The 16,278-nt window shown below is 40.5% G+C and overlaps 1 protein-coding gene across 1 annotated transcript in view; it reads left to right on the plus strand.

The window, feature by feature from the left end:
- The first annotated feature begins 774 nt into the window (after positions 1-774).
- Positions 775-16,278, plus strand: part of LOC103520598 (probable ATP-dependent RNA helicase kurz) — a 19,102-nt gene continuing 3,598 nt past the window's right edge. Inside the window, exons 1-19 of the mRNA XM_026831647.1 lie at positions 775-1,100; positions 1,625-1,804; positions 2,076-2,256; positions 2,835-2,923; positions 3,244-3,719; positions 4,015-4,074; positions 4,979-5,049; positions 5,789-6,033; positions 6,456-6,591; positions 6,960-7,182; positions 7,820-8,223; positions 8,623-8,702; positions 10,127-10,322; positions 11,337-11,561; positions 11,909-12,123; positions 12,859-13,090; positions 13,686-13,823; positions 14,568-14,736; positions 15,001-15,098. Of these exons, the coding sequence (XP_026687448.1) occupies positions 1,023-1,100; positions 1,625-1,804; positions 2,076-2,256; positions 2,835-2,923; positions 3,244-3,719; positions 4,015-4,074; positions 4,979-5,049; positions 5,789-6,033; positions 6,456-6,591; positions 6,960-7,182; positions 7,820-8,223; positions 8,623-8,702; positions 10,127-10,322; positions 11,337-11,561; positions 11,909-12,123; positions 12,859-13,090; positions 13,686-13,823; positions 14,568-14,736; positions 15,001-15,098 (3,496 nt within the window). The 5' untranslated portion in view covers positions 775-1,022. The remainder of the gene's footprint in view (positions 1,101-1,624; positions 1,805-2,075; positions 2,257-2,834; positions 2,924-3,243; positions 3,720-4,014; positions 4,075-4,978; positions 5,050-5,788; positions 6,034-6,455; positions 6,592-6,959; positions 7,183-7,819; positions 8,224-8,622; positions 8,703-10,126; positions 10,323-11,336; positions 11,562-11,908; positions 12,124-12,858; positions 13,091-13,685; positions 13,824-14,567; positions 14,737-15,000; positions 15,099-16,278) is intronic.

The raw sequence follows: 16,278 nt of genomic DNA on the forward strand, positions 1-16,278 counted from the left end.
TACTGAACTCGCGGAAACACACTTTTATTTGTCCTTCACTTTCAAAAGGTTCGATTGAAGGACATTGTTCGATTGAAGGACAATGTTCGATTGAAGGACAATAACTTTCGTCGATAGATGGAAAAAAATGTCTCGAAACCTCTCAAAAGCCCTTACATATTTTCCCTTCTTACTATAAGTAGGTATAGGTTTAGGTTGCTGTTTTCCACAAGATTCGTGAAAAAAAAAAAAAAAAAAAAAAAAAAAAACTGTAGATGAGACCCAGCCGTCGAAAGACTAGTTTAACATTCTTGGTTTCCCAACTCGGTCTTTCGACAGATCGTTGGATGTGTACGCGATAGTTGCTCTAATTTCTAAACGAATCGATTCCCACCCGAGGATGACTTTATCCTAAACAGATAAAATGTCTTTCACAAACGGCTGGATTTCATTTATCTTGTGCTCATCTCTTCGATTACAGAACAAGATCTCCCTTTCCTTTTGTTACAGTTTCCTCTATCAAACCGCGTCTTGAAAAAAAAAAAAAAAAAAAAAAATAAATTTAATTTTTACCCCCCCATTTTAAATTTATTAATAAATAGTACCTACCTACGTAATACCTCTCTAGGTAGAAGAGGACGAGAGAACCCACCCCGGCCCCCCATAGATTTAATCGATGGAACCCCCACCTACTGGTTCACTATCGTGTGAACGAACCTTATTTCTAACCTCACTTTTCTCGCACATGGCAATGTTTACATTTCGGTACCGCGAAAATTTGAATTTTTGAAAACGAGAAAAGTGAAAAAGTTGAAAGTGGTGGCTGTTTTTGATTATTTTAAGTACCTTAAAAAATACAATAAATACATGTAATTGTAGATTATTTCCTTTGAAACTCTTCAATACCTTCTCAGGTATGACTGTGGATAAAGTTTTGAAAATTTGATAACCATGAGAAACATGGTTTCATAAAAAAACAAGTTTCCCTTGTATCACCATCACCATATTATTTTCAAGTCTGTTTCCCTGAGGAAAGAGACAAAATGAAGAACAAGAAGGGCCATAACTGGAAAGCTCGACAAGTAGTAGAGGCAACAGTCATAGAGAATCCATCTCAGAAGGTAAGCATAATTTTGAAAGTGTCCCTGAAGCTGCGAGGGAGCCGATACAAGGCCAGAAGTTAAACTTGGAAGATGGAGCAGGGGTTCCCTAATGTGATGTTGTTTTATGGAGATGTTTCACTATATTATATATAATGGTTCACCCTGGCAAAAAAAGCATAATTTTGAAATATTTTAATCTGCAGTTATGATTTGGATAGTTCCTGTTATGGGAGTGATTGCCTATGGATTTCTACAGACAATAAATAGGTATATTGTTTTTAATAGGGTTTTGACATCACTATGTAACTTGCAACGTTTACTCTCCATTTGGTGGCAAGCTACCAACCTCTTCATATCAACCTCACCCAGCCTAAGGGGCTGAGAAAAGCAGCATGTAATTGCCCATAAATTGGTCATCCATCTGGATACCATACCATTGGTTAATAATCCAGTGGAACTATTACATTACTTATCAGTTATCATCATGTGTTTTAGGTATTAAACTATAGTCTATAGTAACAATCACCTACTCTTCTTTCCAGGTCTCCGTAGATTTTGAAACAAAAACAGACTCGTATGATGCAGCCAACCCTCTGGTGTTACCATCCAAGAAAAGACAAACTAAAATCAAGAAAACTAACATTCAAGTCAAGAAGCTTCTCTCTAAAACTCAGAGGAAAAAGTTGGAAAAAATTGTAGAGAAAAAGAAGAAGAAAGAGAATGTAAGTTTTATTGATTTTTTTTTCTTGCAAATTTAGTGTTTGGTAAAGTTATAGCAAGTACACTTTATTGTGTATCTTTTTAGTAAGTAACTACTTACATTTAACATCCCTCATAAATTTACTTCAAGTTAACATGTTACCTACTGAGGAAGGTGAAATATAAAATTAGGTATAAGAGTCATTATTAGACCATTTTTGAACAGATCAGTTTTCCATAACAGGAGTGGGTAAGAATTTTTTTAACAAGTTCTTGTTGACATGACTCTTCCAGAGAGCTGCCCTGTTTGAAACATTGGCCAAAGTGCAAGCCTCCGAAGAGGTATTGAACAAGTTGACATCCATCTCCGATGTTCAGACCAAGGGGTTGAAGAGATTGAAAGATGAGGGTGATCAATACATGAAACAAGTTGCCGAGAAGGAAGAAGGAGATCCTGCTGTCAGCAGTATTGCAGGTAATTACCATTATGTTTTACCTATCATTTATTTCTTTCCAAGTTTGTCAAACTATAGGCACCTTTTATTCTTTTTTTAAAAAGGTTTGAGAGGGAACTGTAACTGTTATTATCATCCTGAAAGCAAACAGAGAAGGAGGACAGGATAGGGGAAAGTCAGCCGTTTGGAGAACAAACCTTCTCTGTTAAGGATAAAATACCAGTCTTTGTTGCACAAAATTAATTTCCTTACATCACAACAGGTTTATTTCCTATTCCCTAGTGTACAAAGTAAATGAGAGAAGGAGGACAGGAAAAGGGGAAAGTCAGCCGTTTGGAGAACAAACCTTATCTCTTTAGGATAAAATACCAGTCTTTGTTGCACAAAATTAATTTCCTTACATCACAACAGGTTTATTTCCTATTCCCTAGTGTACAAAGTAAATTTGTGTAATTATTGAAGAAAATAGAAATTAAAATCTAAATACTTATCTATTTGATTGTTTTTTTCAGGGAGTGCTAAAAGAAGAAGATTACTGCTTGGACTTTCAAATGAATCAAAGAGACCCAAGTCTTATCTATTTGATTGTTTTTTTCAGGGAGTGCTAAAAGAAGAAGATTACTGCTTGGACTTTCAAATGAATCAAAGAGACCCAAGTCCAATGACCCTAGTGTTGTGGGATTTCAGGTAAAGTGCTGGTTTTCTTCTTCTTTTTTTTTTTTTGACAGTGGGTCAAAAATAAACCCCAACAGCCACTCTATAGGTTTTTCAAAGAACAAAATGCTGGGGGTGAGATTCCCCAATATTAATCAATTGTTGAATCACCAAAGACATTTTCAGGAAGCCTTTATTCTCATATTTTTATCGATGTTAATGATAGTCCTCCCTAAACAAATCGGCCAAACTCTTATTGTATATATATATATTTTTTCTTTTTCAGTCCTCTTCAGATGAAGATTCCACCGGCCAAACTCTTATTGTATATATATATATTTTTTCTTTTTCAGTCCTCTTCAGATGAAGATTCCACAGAAAGTGAAGAAGAAGGAGAGGAGGAGGAGGAGGAAGGCCAAGACGAGAAAGATGAAAATCCTTCCGAAGTAGAAGAAGTGCAAGAAGATGTAGAAGAAAAAGAAACAAACGAAACCGGTGATCAATTAGACAAGAACTTTGCAGAACTAGTGGACAATGATGATGATGATATCATTATTGAAAAGGAACTGAAGAAGAAAGAAATGATGGACACAAAACCTGTTAAAAGTGAACCAGAGACAAAACCAAAGACACCTTCTAAACCAGCCGTCTTCATTCCAGTGTACAGAAAGCCTGCTATTCAAGAAGCTCGCATGAAGTTACCTATTCTAGCCGAGGAGCAAACTATCATGGAGACGATTAATGAGAGTAATATCATTATTGTAGCCGGGGAGACTGGGAGTGGGAAGACCACACAGATACCTCAGTTTCTATATGAGGCAGGATACACGTAAGATCAGTTTTATTAATTTTTCTTTTAAGAAAGAAAACCTAACCTAACTCGAATAAATAAATAAATACAGGACCAGGTCAATCCAGTCAAGGTCTGGCTGTCAAGGCCCATGTTATGGTCAAGATAATATATAAAAACTAGTTGGCTTGGAGGGCAGTAAGTCTGCCTTGTAAGCGCTAGGTCGTGGGTTCGATTCCCACCCGAGGCGGATTTTATCCTGAAGGGATAAGGTTCGTTCTCGGAACGGCTGGCTTTCTCCTATGACTCCTGTCACCTAATATTACAATTTCAGGTCCAAGAGAATGATTGGTGTGACGGAGCCTAGACGTGTTGCAGCCATTTCTATGTCGAAGCGAGTTTTTAGATAACAATGGGTTTTAACCAGATTATAAATAAAAAATTAGAGAAAAAGTTAGCTTAGTTGGTAGTGCGTCTGCCTTGTAAGCGCTAGGCCGCGGGTTCGATTCCCGCCCGGGGCGGATTTTATCCTGATGGGATAATGTTCGTTCTCGGAACGGCTGGCTTTCTCCTATCCTGTCTTCCTTCTCTCTTCGATTTCGGGACGACTGCGTCTGCCTTGTAAGCGCTAGGCCGCGGGTTCGATTCCCGCCCGGGGCGGATTTTATCCTGATGGGATAATGTTCGGGTGGCGCGTCTGCCTTGTAAGCGCTAGGCCGCGGGTTCGATTCCCGCCCGGGACGGATTTTATCCTGATGGGATAATGTTCGTTCTCGAAACGGCTGGCTTTCTCCTATCCTGTCTTCCTTCTCTCTTCGATTTCGGGACGATAAGACTATAGTAGTTACAGTTCCCTCTGTCAAACCTACGGCTGGCTTTCTCCTATCCTGTCTTCCTTCTCTCTTCGATTTCGGGACGATAAGACCATAGCAGTTACAGTTCCCATCTTCCTATCCTGTCTTCCTTCTCTCTTCGATTTCGGGACGATAAGACCATAGCAGTTACAGTTCCCTCTGTCGGCAGGCTTTCTCCTATCCTGTCTTCCTTCTCTCTTCGATTTCGGGACGATAACTAGCAGTTACAGTTCCCTCTGCTTTCTCCTATCCTGTCTTTCTTCTCTCTTCGATTTTGGGACGATAAGACCATAGCAGTTACAGTTCCCTCTGTCAAACCTCTTAAAAAAAAACTATATTATTAATAGGTATTACCTTTATCCCCATCACCAAATAATGACGCGGGGAGCTTTGATAGGTCTGCAGCGAGAATGGGATAAGACCAAATGGCTGACATACTTGTAGTAATGGTCTGAGTTCAGAACATGTGACGGTGCTGAGCTGGGTGTCCAATTTGTCGGCGGAGACGGCAGGATGTTTGGCTTGGAAAAACATTTGAGCTAAATGCCCTTTTTTTTATTATTACTTTCGTCGAATTCCCTCTTGCTTTTTCTTTCTATTACAATAATTTTCGTCACGGTCACAATCGCGCTGGGGAAAAACGGACTTTCCTGACGAATTTTGCGACGAAGTTCCTGTTTTCGTATTTACTTACGACACTTACGTACGTCTTACGTGTAGGTACTTTTGTTCTCCTGCCTAAGCAATTCACGATTGAGGAATGCCTAGGTTATGGTTAGCGTCAGTCATTTAGGTAACGGCAGGCAGGGTACACGCTACCCAACTATAGGTATACATCTACCTATAGCTATACGTTTTGTAAACTTGAAAACCTACCCCAATAAAATACAATAGGCAGAGGTACCTACTTTTAATACAGACCCGTTACCTACCTACATCATTTGAATACATTTGTCATCATTAGTGAAACAGACACTCCAAGTCTCCTTGTAGGTACCTACTTGAGTGATTGACTATGTTAGGTAGGAAGGTAGGTACCTATAAGAAGTATACCTAGGTAGTTACTGGCCACTTGACATTGAGGAATGTCCCAAGAACATCGGTAGGTACCTACCTACTTATAAATGTAGGAGGGCACCTACCACCTATTAGCCATTGTAATAATAATAATAGTGCTTATTTATACTGCTCGCATAGGACTGAAAAGTCCCTTTACTCCAGCAGTAGCTACTACTATTATTGTGTGTTATACAGGTAATAATCATGTGTCCGCTACACTGCGAATATCGGACTTTACCGAAAACACACGACTGTTCAAGACCCCGGCTCACGAGCGTAGTGTCTACACAGATATTCTCATAGGTCTTCTATCTCGTATTGTACCGCTACGTCTGAAGCGGGGGGATCCACTCAAGCTGATAATCATGTCCGCTACATTGCGAATATCGGACTTTACCGAAAACACACGACTGTTCAAGACCCCGCCCCCCGTTATACAGGTAATAATCATGTGTCCGCTACACTGCGAATATCGGACTTTACCGAAAACACACGACTGTTCAAGACTCCGCCCCCTGTTATACAGGTAATAATCATGTGTCCGCTACACTGCGAATATCGGACTTTACCGAAAACACACGACTGTTCAAGACTCCGCCCCCCGTTATACAGGTAATAATCATGTGTCCGCTACACTGCGAATATCGGACTTTACCGAAAACACACGACTGTTCAAGACTCCGCCCCCTGTTATACAGGTAAGTGAAGGCAGGTTCATTTTTCTCACATGCTCCGCCCATTAATAATGACATTGTGTTTGGATTATTGAGATATTTGGAAAATCCTACAATGCTGCAGCTGCGGTGAGCACCGAAAATTGTGACTTAATAACACAAAGGGATTGTTTTTTTTTTCTTTTCAGGTGGACGCAAGACAGTTCCCCGTAACCATTCATTTCAACAAGAAAACCCCCACTGATTATCTGCAGGAAGCGTTCATTAAAGCTTGCAAGATTCATGCCAAACTTCCAGACGGAGGAATTCTGATATTCGTCACTGGTAAGTCAACATTCAAACCAAAGTAGCCATCCTTGTTAGCTTGGAGGGTAGCGCGTCTGCCTTGTAAGCGAAGGTCGCGGGTTCTATTCCCTCTCGGGGCAAATTTTATTCTAAACAGATAAGGTTCGTTCTCGGAACGGTTGGCTTTCTCCTATCCCGTTTTCCTTCTCTCTTAGCTTTCGGGATCATAAGACCTTGGCAGTTACAGTTCTGTTCCCTCTATCAAAGCTTTTTTTTTTTTAGTGTACCATCAGATTCCCGGTGGAAGCGAGTTTTATTCCAAACAGAACTTTTATTTCTACAAGGAATATGAAGTCCATTTCTACGAACGGTATTTATTTTGAACCCTTCGTTGTTCTTATTTCCAGGTCAAAAAGAAGTGTGTTCCTTAGTGAGGAAACTCAAGCATACGTTTCCCTATAAGAAATCAACAGAGAAAGCTAAAGATGAGAATGAAAACAAAACGGACGAGAACGAAGCAAATGAAGAAGGGAATGATAGTGACGATGATTTGAGTATGAAGACAATCATCAATAGAATGAAGAGGAACAAGAAGAAAGAAATAACGTTACCGGATATAAATTTAGACAAGTAAGTGAAAGACAGGAACTTTGAAGTCTGATTTCTACTATCCGTTCAGGTCATACTCCAGTCATAATACGTAATTTTTGTTGTTGTAATTTCATTGACAATAATAGGTAGGTAGGTACATTTTCATACATGATTAAACACAGTTTAGGTTGAATTTACTGGTGAACTTTCATGAGTCATATGTTTTACAGGCGACAGAATTATTCTTTAGGGACTTTTCACTTCTATTCCAGCAGGATAAACAATTTAGAATATCTTCTTCGCCTTTTCCCGTGTTCAGACAGGGTCGGCGTTCTTCTTCAGCCTCTCATTCAACTCTTGCTAGGGTGATTTGTTTTTACTGACATTTGGTTTTGCCTACTAAATTTTACGAGTGGAAGCCCTTCGCACTCAAGACCTTTGCTATTTCTTTAGCAAGAGAAATGTCAGGCTGTTATCCTCTCTGTTTAAAGTCCCCCAGTCAGACAGAATGTAACTTATCCCTCTACAACTACCTGCTACCTGAAAACTGCTACTTACTCTGTGGCGTATAATGTCTCTAGCTCTCTAGTAGCGCGGTCAAACTTTGACTTGCCGGGGCGGAGCGCTTCCGCGCTCCTTATTCTCTATTCCTAATATATTCTATTCTATTCCTCAGCTATGGTCCCAAACTGCAATTAGACATTGCTGATCTCATGGTAGGTTTTAGGCTCAATCCTGTAGCCTTAACTTGCGATATCAAAAGCATGTTTAGGTGTGTACAAGTAGACAAAGCTGATAGAATGTACCAACACATATTATGGAGACCTGACCCATCCCAAAACCCAATGGAGATGGAAATTAAGACTGTTGTATTCGGACTGCCGTCCAGCCCTTATCAGGCAAATAGAGTCATCCAACAATTGGCTTCTGATGAGGGGGATAAATACCCTCAAGCTGCTCAAACGTTAAGAGAGGAAATTTACGTAGATGATATTGTGAGTGGAGCAGCTAGTGTAGATGAAGCTAAAGACCTTAGGAATCAGCTCATCTCACTCCTGGAGGCGGGAGGATTTACCTTACGTAAGTGGGCTTCTTCCCATCCAGAGGCATTAAAAGATTTGCCAGTTGAAGTTTGCGAAAATCCTCAACTATGGTGCCCTGATAACACAGCCTCAATTAAGGTGCTGGGCTTGCAATGGTGCCCACTCACAGATTCTTTTGGATACTCTGTATCAGTTGATCATAAAACACCCACTACTAAGAGACAGGTATTAAGCATTATTGCATCCATCTATGATGTTAATGGGTTTTTAAGCCCGGTAATAATATTCATGAAAATATTCATGCAACAAATCTGGCTACACAAAGAAGTGAGCTGGGATACCCCTCTTCCTAATGACCTCCAAAAGAAATGGAACAAGTTTATGAGTGAGATAAGCCTTCTCCAGGAAATAAAAATTCCAAGATTTATTCTTGAAGGTGACTACGACTCAATAGATATCATAGGGTTTGCGGATGCCTCCTGTCTGGCATTTGCAGCAGTCGTTTACCTGAGAATTGTAAAACAGGACAAAATAAAAATCCATCTTGTGCGCGCTAGAACAAAAGTCGCACCTTTAAAGGTCCTAACTATACCAAAACTTGAGTTATGTGCAGCTCTTCTTCTTGCTCAGGTTTGTGACTCATTAGAATTTCTGCTGAAAAAGATTAAAATAAACAACACCTATTTGTTCTCAGACAGTGAGACTGTGTTAGCATGGTTGAAAACCCAACCACATTGTCTAAAACCTTTTGTTGCAAATCGAGTGATAAAAATATTAGAACTCACCGATCCATCACAATGGCGACATGTCTCGTCTGGTGACAATTGTGCAGATCCAGCGAGTAGAGGACAAATGCCATCAGAATTACTCAATAATGAATTATGGTTTTGTGGACCTCCCTTCTTGCATAGGGACCCACAAGAATGGACCCAACCTATTACTCTACCTGAGTCCTTACCTGAAATGAAAGAACCTGCTGTCCTGATAGGTAACCAACCCCAACAAAATAACCTGGGGAAATTACTTGAAAAATATTCTTCATTATTGAAACTTGAAAGAGTTGTCGCATGGATTTATCGATTCATTGACAACACAAGGAAAAAAGCCACAGATAGGATTTACTCATGTCACTCAATCACTGAACTGAGAAAGGCCAGAGAAAAATGTGTGGAAATCTCACAACATGTTCATTTTGAAAATGACTTCACAGCCCTCAAAAATAACAAGCCTTGTTCAGAATCAGTACGTATTGTAAGCGCTAGGTCGCGGGTTCGATTCCCGGCCGGGACGGATTTTACCCGAAACAGATAAGGTTTGTTCTCGGAACGGCTGGCTTTCTATCCTGTCTTCCTTCTCTCTTCGATTTCGAGACGATAAAACCTTAGCAGTTACAGCTCCCTCTATAAAACCTCTTTTTAATATTTTCATCCCTGTTCTCTTGTCGCATTTCAGTTTACAAAGGAGGACGGAGATTTTGCTCCAAGCACTTGTACAGAAGAATACTGACAGTGTAGATACATTGATGGACATATGGAAGTCTGAACCTGCATGTAAGTATAACAACTCGTTGTAGATTGGGAGGCATTAAAAGATAGAATAGAATAGAATAGAATATACCTTGTTTATCCTGCCCGAATAGGACTGAAAAGTCCCTTTACCCCAGCAGAGAAGTTTGACAGAGGGAACTGTAACTGCTAAGGTCTTATCGTCCCGAAAGCGAACAGAGAAGGAAGGCAAAATAGGAGAAAGCCAGCCGTTCCAAGAACGAATCTAACCTGTTTAGGATAAAATCCGATAGTTAAATCTAAACCGCCAGTATAGTTAGCTTGATTGGTAGCGCGTCTGCCTCGTAAGCGCTAGACCGCGTGTTCGATTCCCGCCCGGGGCGGATTTTTTGAAAATACACCGTAACTAGTTTCCATTGGTTATTTGACTTGCAGGTACCGGAAATCCAGCGCAAACCAGTGGATGATCTCCTTCTACAGATGAAAGCAATGAGTATACATCGCGTGGTCAATTTCCCCTTTCCCTCCGCCCCTGATGTGATTCAGCTGAGAGCAGGAGAGAGGAGACTCGCCCTACTGGGAGCCTTGCAACCAGTGCTGGTCAAAACCACGGGGAAAACCAAACATATGGGTAAGAAAGAAGAAGAAGAAGAAGAAGAAGAAGAAGAAGAAAAAAAATCTGGTGTGAACATCACACGACTTTCCTCATCCTATTGAATGATGCTTATTTTGGGTGTTCTTGTTCTTATTGCCAAACTTTTACAATATCTCTAACCGTTTAGTCGGTATAGCTGAAAACCGCCAAAAAAGGTCAATAACCGCCAAAAAGCGGTCAAAATACCGCCAACAGCAGCACCTATAACACGGACCAATAGCTGAAACTTTGGATTTAGGCTCTAGGGACCTCAAAACGTGTTTTGGCACTAAAATCTGACCATCGAAAATTTGACCCGATTACATTACTTTCCTTCCTATAGGATAAGGAAAGTAAAAAAGAAATTAAAACTCAACTAGCCAATCTGCTTGCATTAGCTTTTAAGGCATCTGCATTGTAAAGCCATAGGTCGCGAGTTTGATTCCCGCCCGGGAAGGGTTTTATCACTTTTATTCCAAACAGATAAGGCTCGTTTTAAAGAAATAGCCAAGATTGAGTGCGAACTGCATCCGCTCGTAAAATTTTTGTAGTTCAAAATACAAGCAATCACCCTAGCTAGGGTTGATTGAAAGGCTGACGAAACACACCGACCCCGTCTGTACACGGTAAAATGTAAATGCAGTTTCTTTCTGTCATTATGTCACAACTTTGGTGCTCACTGCAGCATTGTAGGATTTTCCCAATATCTCAATAATCCTAAAATCCAATATTTACCTACCATGCTGGCACCGGTCGCTATGCGCATTTATATGTCATAGCTACTCATTTTCCTCACGAGGCTGAGTGGGCCCCGCAACAGCCAGTCACGGAATCAATTATTTGCGTGATACAAATTTCTTGACCCCGCCGGGAATCGAACCCGGGTCTCCCGCGTGCAAGGCGAGCGCAGTGACCACTACGCCATGGGAGCTGACTGAACACGGTAAAAGGCGGAGAAGATCTCTTCTTCTTTTAATAGAATAATCTACAATTTATTCGTTGTTCTTTCAGATGAGTACTGTTCCAAGTTGACCCCGCTAGGCGAAGCCATGTCCCTGTTCCCCGTGTCACCCCGGTTTGCTAAGATGCTCTGTCTCTCACACCAGCACAGCCTTCTCCCCTACACCATAGCCATTGTAGCTGCTCTGTCTGTACAGGAGTTACTACTCAGTCCGGATAGTAATGTCACCAAGATACGAACCAAGTGGGCCGGAGTCAACAACTCATTGCTACTAGGTAGGTGTAGGTACTGAGATCGATCCCCTTGGTTTCAAAAGAAAAAGTTACACACAACCCTTTCAGAGGTGATTCTCGAAGAACACCTAAAGAACATTCTCGGAGACTGCTCAGAGAACATTCTCGGATACTGCTCGGAGAACATTCTCGGATACTGCTCGGAGAACATTCTCGGATACTGCTCAGAGAACATTCTCGGAGAGTGCTCAGAGAACATTCTCGGAGAGTGCTCAGAGAACATTCTCGGATACTGCTCAGAGAACATTCTCGGATACTGCTCAGAGAACATTCTCAGAGAAAGCTCGTGAATATTTTTAATTATTTTCGAATTCATTTGTGGTTTGCAGGTGATCTGATGGTTCTATTGAGAGCAGTAGGAGCAGCGGAGAAAGCCAATGTGTCTGGTAACATGGAAGAGTTCTGTATCAAGCATGGACTGCGACTGAAAGCTGTTGTAGAAACAAGGAAGCTGAGAATACAACTGACCAATGAGCTCAATATGAATATTCCTGATCTGGAACTGTGTGTAGATCCTGACATGGCTCCTCCTTCGGATACTCAGGTTAGTTTTATGAATTTCTCAAGAGATTTGCCTTGCCACCCTGTACCTATATGGAAGCTCAAAATAGATCAGTTGCGCTTACTTGGGTGATGTTTCAAAGTCATAGAGCAGGAAAAATGAGGACCAACGGAATTTTTCTTTTTCTTCCACGACTTCTAGATACCGAGATAAATCGTTTTAAAAAATACCGGTAAATCGTGAAGTTTGACGTCACGGCATACGCTCCCGTAGGCGAATTATAGAGCATAAAATGAGACCATCCCTATGTAAATATTTGTTCAAAGACTCCTAGATCTGAGGTCAAAACTCCGAAAAAAATAACTGTAAAAGGTCGAAAATTCAATTTCATTATCCGTTCGAAAATTCAATTTTTATTTTCCGTCAGAGTCCTGAACTCTGACGTCAGACTTAAGATGATGCGCAGAAACGTATGCGCACAAACATGAATTGCGCAGAAATGCATGCGCACAAACAGATTAATGTGTTGACTGCGAGGGAGCTTTGCTCGGGACATTTCATGTGACGTCATCGCCTACGGGAGCGTATGCCGTGACGTCAAAGTTTACGATTTACCGGTATTTTTGAAATCGGTTTATCTCGGGATCTAGAAGTCGTAGAAGAAAAAGAAAAATTCGGTTGGTCCTCATTTTTCCTGCTCTATGACTTTGAAACATCACCCAAGTAAGCGCAACTGATCTATTAGAATGGCTCAAGAACTGTTTTTCATTATTTCAGGCCCGGCTTCTCAGACAGATAGCACTGTCCGGTATGGTGGATCAGGTAGCACGTGCCACCTCTGATGAAGAGAAGAAAGCCCTGGGTATCCCCAAGAAGAAACCGCTCTATTCCATCCCTGAAATGGAGGAGGGTGTGTATCTACATTCTGGATCTGTGCTGAGGAAGACCATGCCTGAATGGGTGGTGTATGAGGAGATCTTTCAGACGGATGACAAAATGATTATGAGAGGTAAAACTTCATTCAGACAAATAGTTAATAATTATTCAGACAAATAGTTAATAATTATTCAGACAAATAGTTAATAATTATGTGGGTGGTCTATGAGGAGATCTTTCAGACGGACGAGAAAATGATCATGAGAGGTAAAACTTCATTCAGACAAATAGTTAATAATTATTCAGACAAATAGTTAATAATTATTCAGACAAATAGTTAATAGTTATTCAGACAAATAGATTCAGGGCTGCGTTCCTGAACGTAACTTTAAAACTTTGCATAAAAAAAGAAGAAGAAGAAGAAGAAGAAGAAGAAGAAGAAGAAGAAGAAGAAGAAGAAGAAGAAGAAGAAGAAGAAGCATAAAAAAAAGGTTTGATAGAGGGAGCTGTTATTGCTATAGTCTCATCGTCCCGAGAGTGAAGAGAGAAGGAAGACAGGATAGCAGAAAGCCAGCCGTTCCGGGAAAGAATTTTATCTGTTCAGGATAAAATAAACCCCGGGCAGGAATCGATCCCACAACCTAGCACTTACAAGGTAGACGGCAGGGGCAACCAAGCTAACTATGCTGGCAGGGGCTAATTGAGTTCTTTCTCTTCTTTATTTGCAGGTATCACAGCTATAGAGCCGGAATGGTTACCTGTATACGCTCCGTCCCTATGTACCTTCTCATCACCTCTAGAACATCCAACACCTAGATATATACCCACCACTAAGAAACTAATGTGCCATGTAAATGCCACATTTGGTGAGTTCATAATATTTCTATTATTTGGAGAATCGAACCCGTAACCTAGCACTTACAAGGCAGACGCGCTAGCAACCAAGCTAACTATGCTGGCAGGGGCTAATTGAGTTCTCTCTTCTTTATTTACAGGTATCACAGCTATAGAGCCGGAATGGCTACCTGTATACGCTCCGTCCCTATGTACCTTCTCATCACCTCTGGAATACCCAACACCTAGATATATACCCACCACTAAGAAATTAATGTGCCATGTAAATGCCACATTTGGTGAGTTCATAATATTTCTATTATTTGGTGGCGTACGTAGTTAAGACGATTGCCTGGTAAACAGGAGGGCGTGGGTTCAATCCCAGGGAGTACTGGGTCAATCAACGAAATGATGTGTTTAGATTAACCTCCTTAACTGAGTGCGTGTCTTGCACACTGGAGGTCCCAGGTTCGAATTCCGGCGAGGTCGAAGTTTTTTTCTGTCTTGTGGTTGGAGTTCGGCGTGCACTTTGACTCGTGAGAACAATCGAGTAGCGACCAGTGGCGGCATTATCAGTGTAAAAACATGATTGAAGTATGGAATTTGATTGCAAAGGAAGTACGTACATACTTAGTAATGCTGTGATATCCACACAAGTTGTGCAAAGCAAAGCCTAAGTAAAGCAAAGCCCGTGAAAAGGCTTTGCTTTACCACAAACAATATTCATGATTTGATTGGTTGGTTTGATTTGACCATTAACCCTTTCTGTCCTTCAGGTAAAAGTGGATGGCCTCTGCCGGTGGTGGAAATAGAAATGCCCAAAGGTCTGGATCGGTTCAAATGGTTTGCTGTGTTCCTATTGGACGGATCCATTTGTCCCAAACTCAGCAAATATGTGACGTCACTACTGTCCACGCCTACCACCATGGTCAAATCTTGGGCTAGGTAAGCCAGAATAGGTTATTTATCCCCAGCCTCTGTTAGATTGGATGGTAGCACGTTTGTATTGTAAGCGCTAGGTCGCGGGTTCGATTCCCGGCCGGGACGGATTTTACCCGAAACAGATAAGGTTTGTTCTCGGAACGGCTGGCTTTCTATCCTGTCTTCCTTCTCTCTTCGATTTCGAGACGATAAAACCTTAGCAGTTACAGCTCCCTCTATAAAACCTCTTTTTAATATTTTCATCCCTGTTCTCTTGTCGCATTTCAGTTTACAAAGGAGGACGGAGATTTTGCTCCAAGCACTTGTACAGAAGAATACTGACAGTGTAGATATATTGATGGACATATGGAAGTCTGAACCTGCATGTAAGTATAACAACTCGTTGTAGATTGGGAGGCATTAAAAGATAGATAGCTTTTGCGTGAGAACTGACAGTTTTTTTATTATTATTATTTTTTTTTTTTGACAAAAATGATAGGGACGAAGGACGATTTTTATCCTAAACAGAAGGTTCGTTCCCGGAACGGCTGACATTCTCCTATCCTTATCCTCCTCTCTTTTATTTCGGGACGAAACCGAAGAAGGACAGGATAGGAGAAAGTCAGCCGTTCCGGGAACGAACCTTATTTATTTAGGATAAAATCCGTCCCGGGCGGGAATCGAACCCGCGACCTAGCGCTTACAAGGCCACCATCTTACGCGTTATTATTTTCATTTCAGATCTGCGCAGTGAATACCTCCAGTGGTTACCAGAGTCAGCTCACAATGAAGTGACCGCGTTATGGCCTCCCGTGTAGACACTCATCCAGATATCCGTCAAGCTCAATGTTGCTTAACTTTAGTGGAGCAAAATGTGTTTTATGAAATTTTATTCTCTTTTCACTTCTGTGATACATTTTTAGGGTGATTATTCGGTATTTTTAGCGCCTGTAAATTTTGATGAACTTTTTCTATAGGACAAAGGGCATTAATTAATTATCAATTTATCATTGTAGAAGCGATCGTAAAAAAAACTCAGTAAAACCCTTTTTGTTCATGAAAATTTGCAGGAGTAAAGAAATACCGAAGAATTTACCATTTTTTGCATTTCGAAAGCGGTAATTTTCGAGACTACAATATTGTTATGTTAAATTTTAAATTTTAATCATGCAATAAAAGTTGAGCTCATTTAGTTAAATGAAGATAAAGCACTTATTTATTTCGTGTATAAAATTCAGTATTTTATTTTAACAGCTAAAAATGAAACGTTTAAATGCATCCTAATTTAAACAAGGTATTGGAGAGTGACTACAATTTTGACGTTAGAAATAAAAGCAGGGTCTACAACCTCGGTTTAAAGAGTTTTTTACCCTCTAAGAATTCTCGAAGATGATACCCGAGCATTCTCCGAGATTATTTTAAACAATTCAAAATGAGATTTTAGACCCGTCTTTAAAAAAGATGATAATACTGTGCCAAGAAAACCCTTTAGGGTATCAGAGAGGGAATTTCCGAATGGAGCAGGGGTAAACATTAAAATAAATGAAGTTAATTCATTAAAAAACA

The sequence above is a fragment of the Diaphorina citri genome, unplaced genomic scaffold (genome assembly GCF_000475195.1).
Source record: "Diaphorina citri unplaced genomic scaffold, Diaci psyllid genome assembly version 1.1 scaffold3821, whole genome shotgun sequence".
Lineage (NCBI taxonomy): Eukaryota > Metazoa > Arthropoda > Insecta > Hemiptera > Psyllidae > Diaphorina > Diaphorina citri.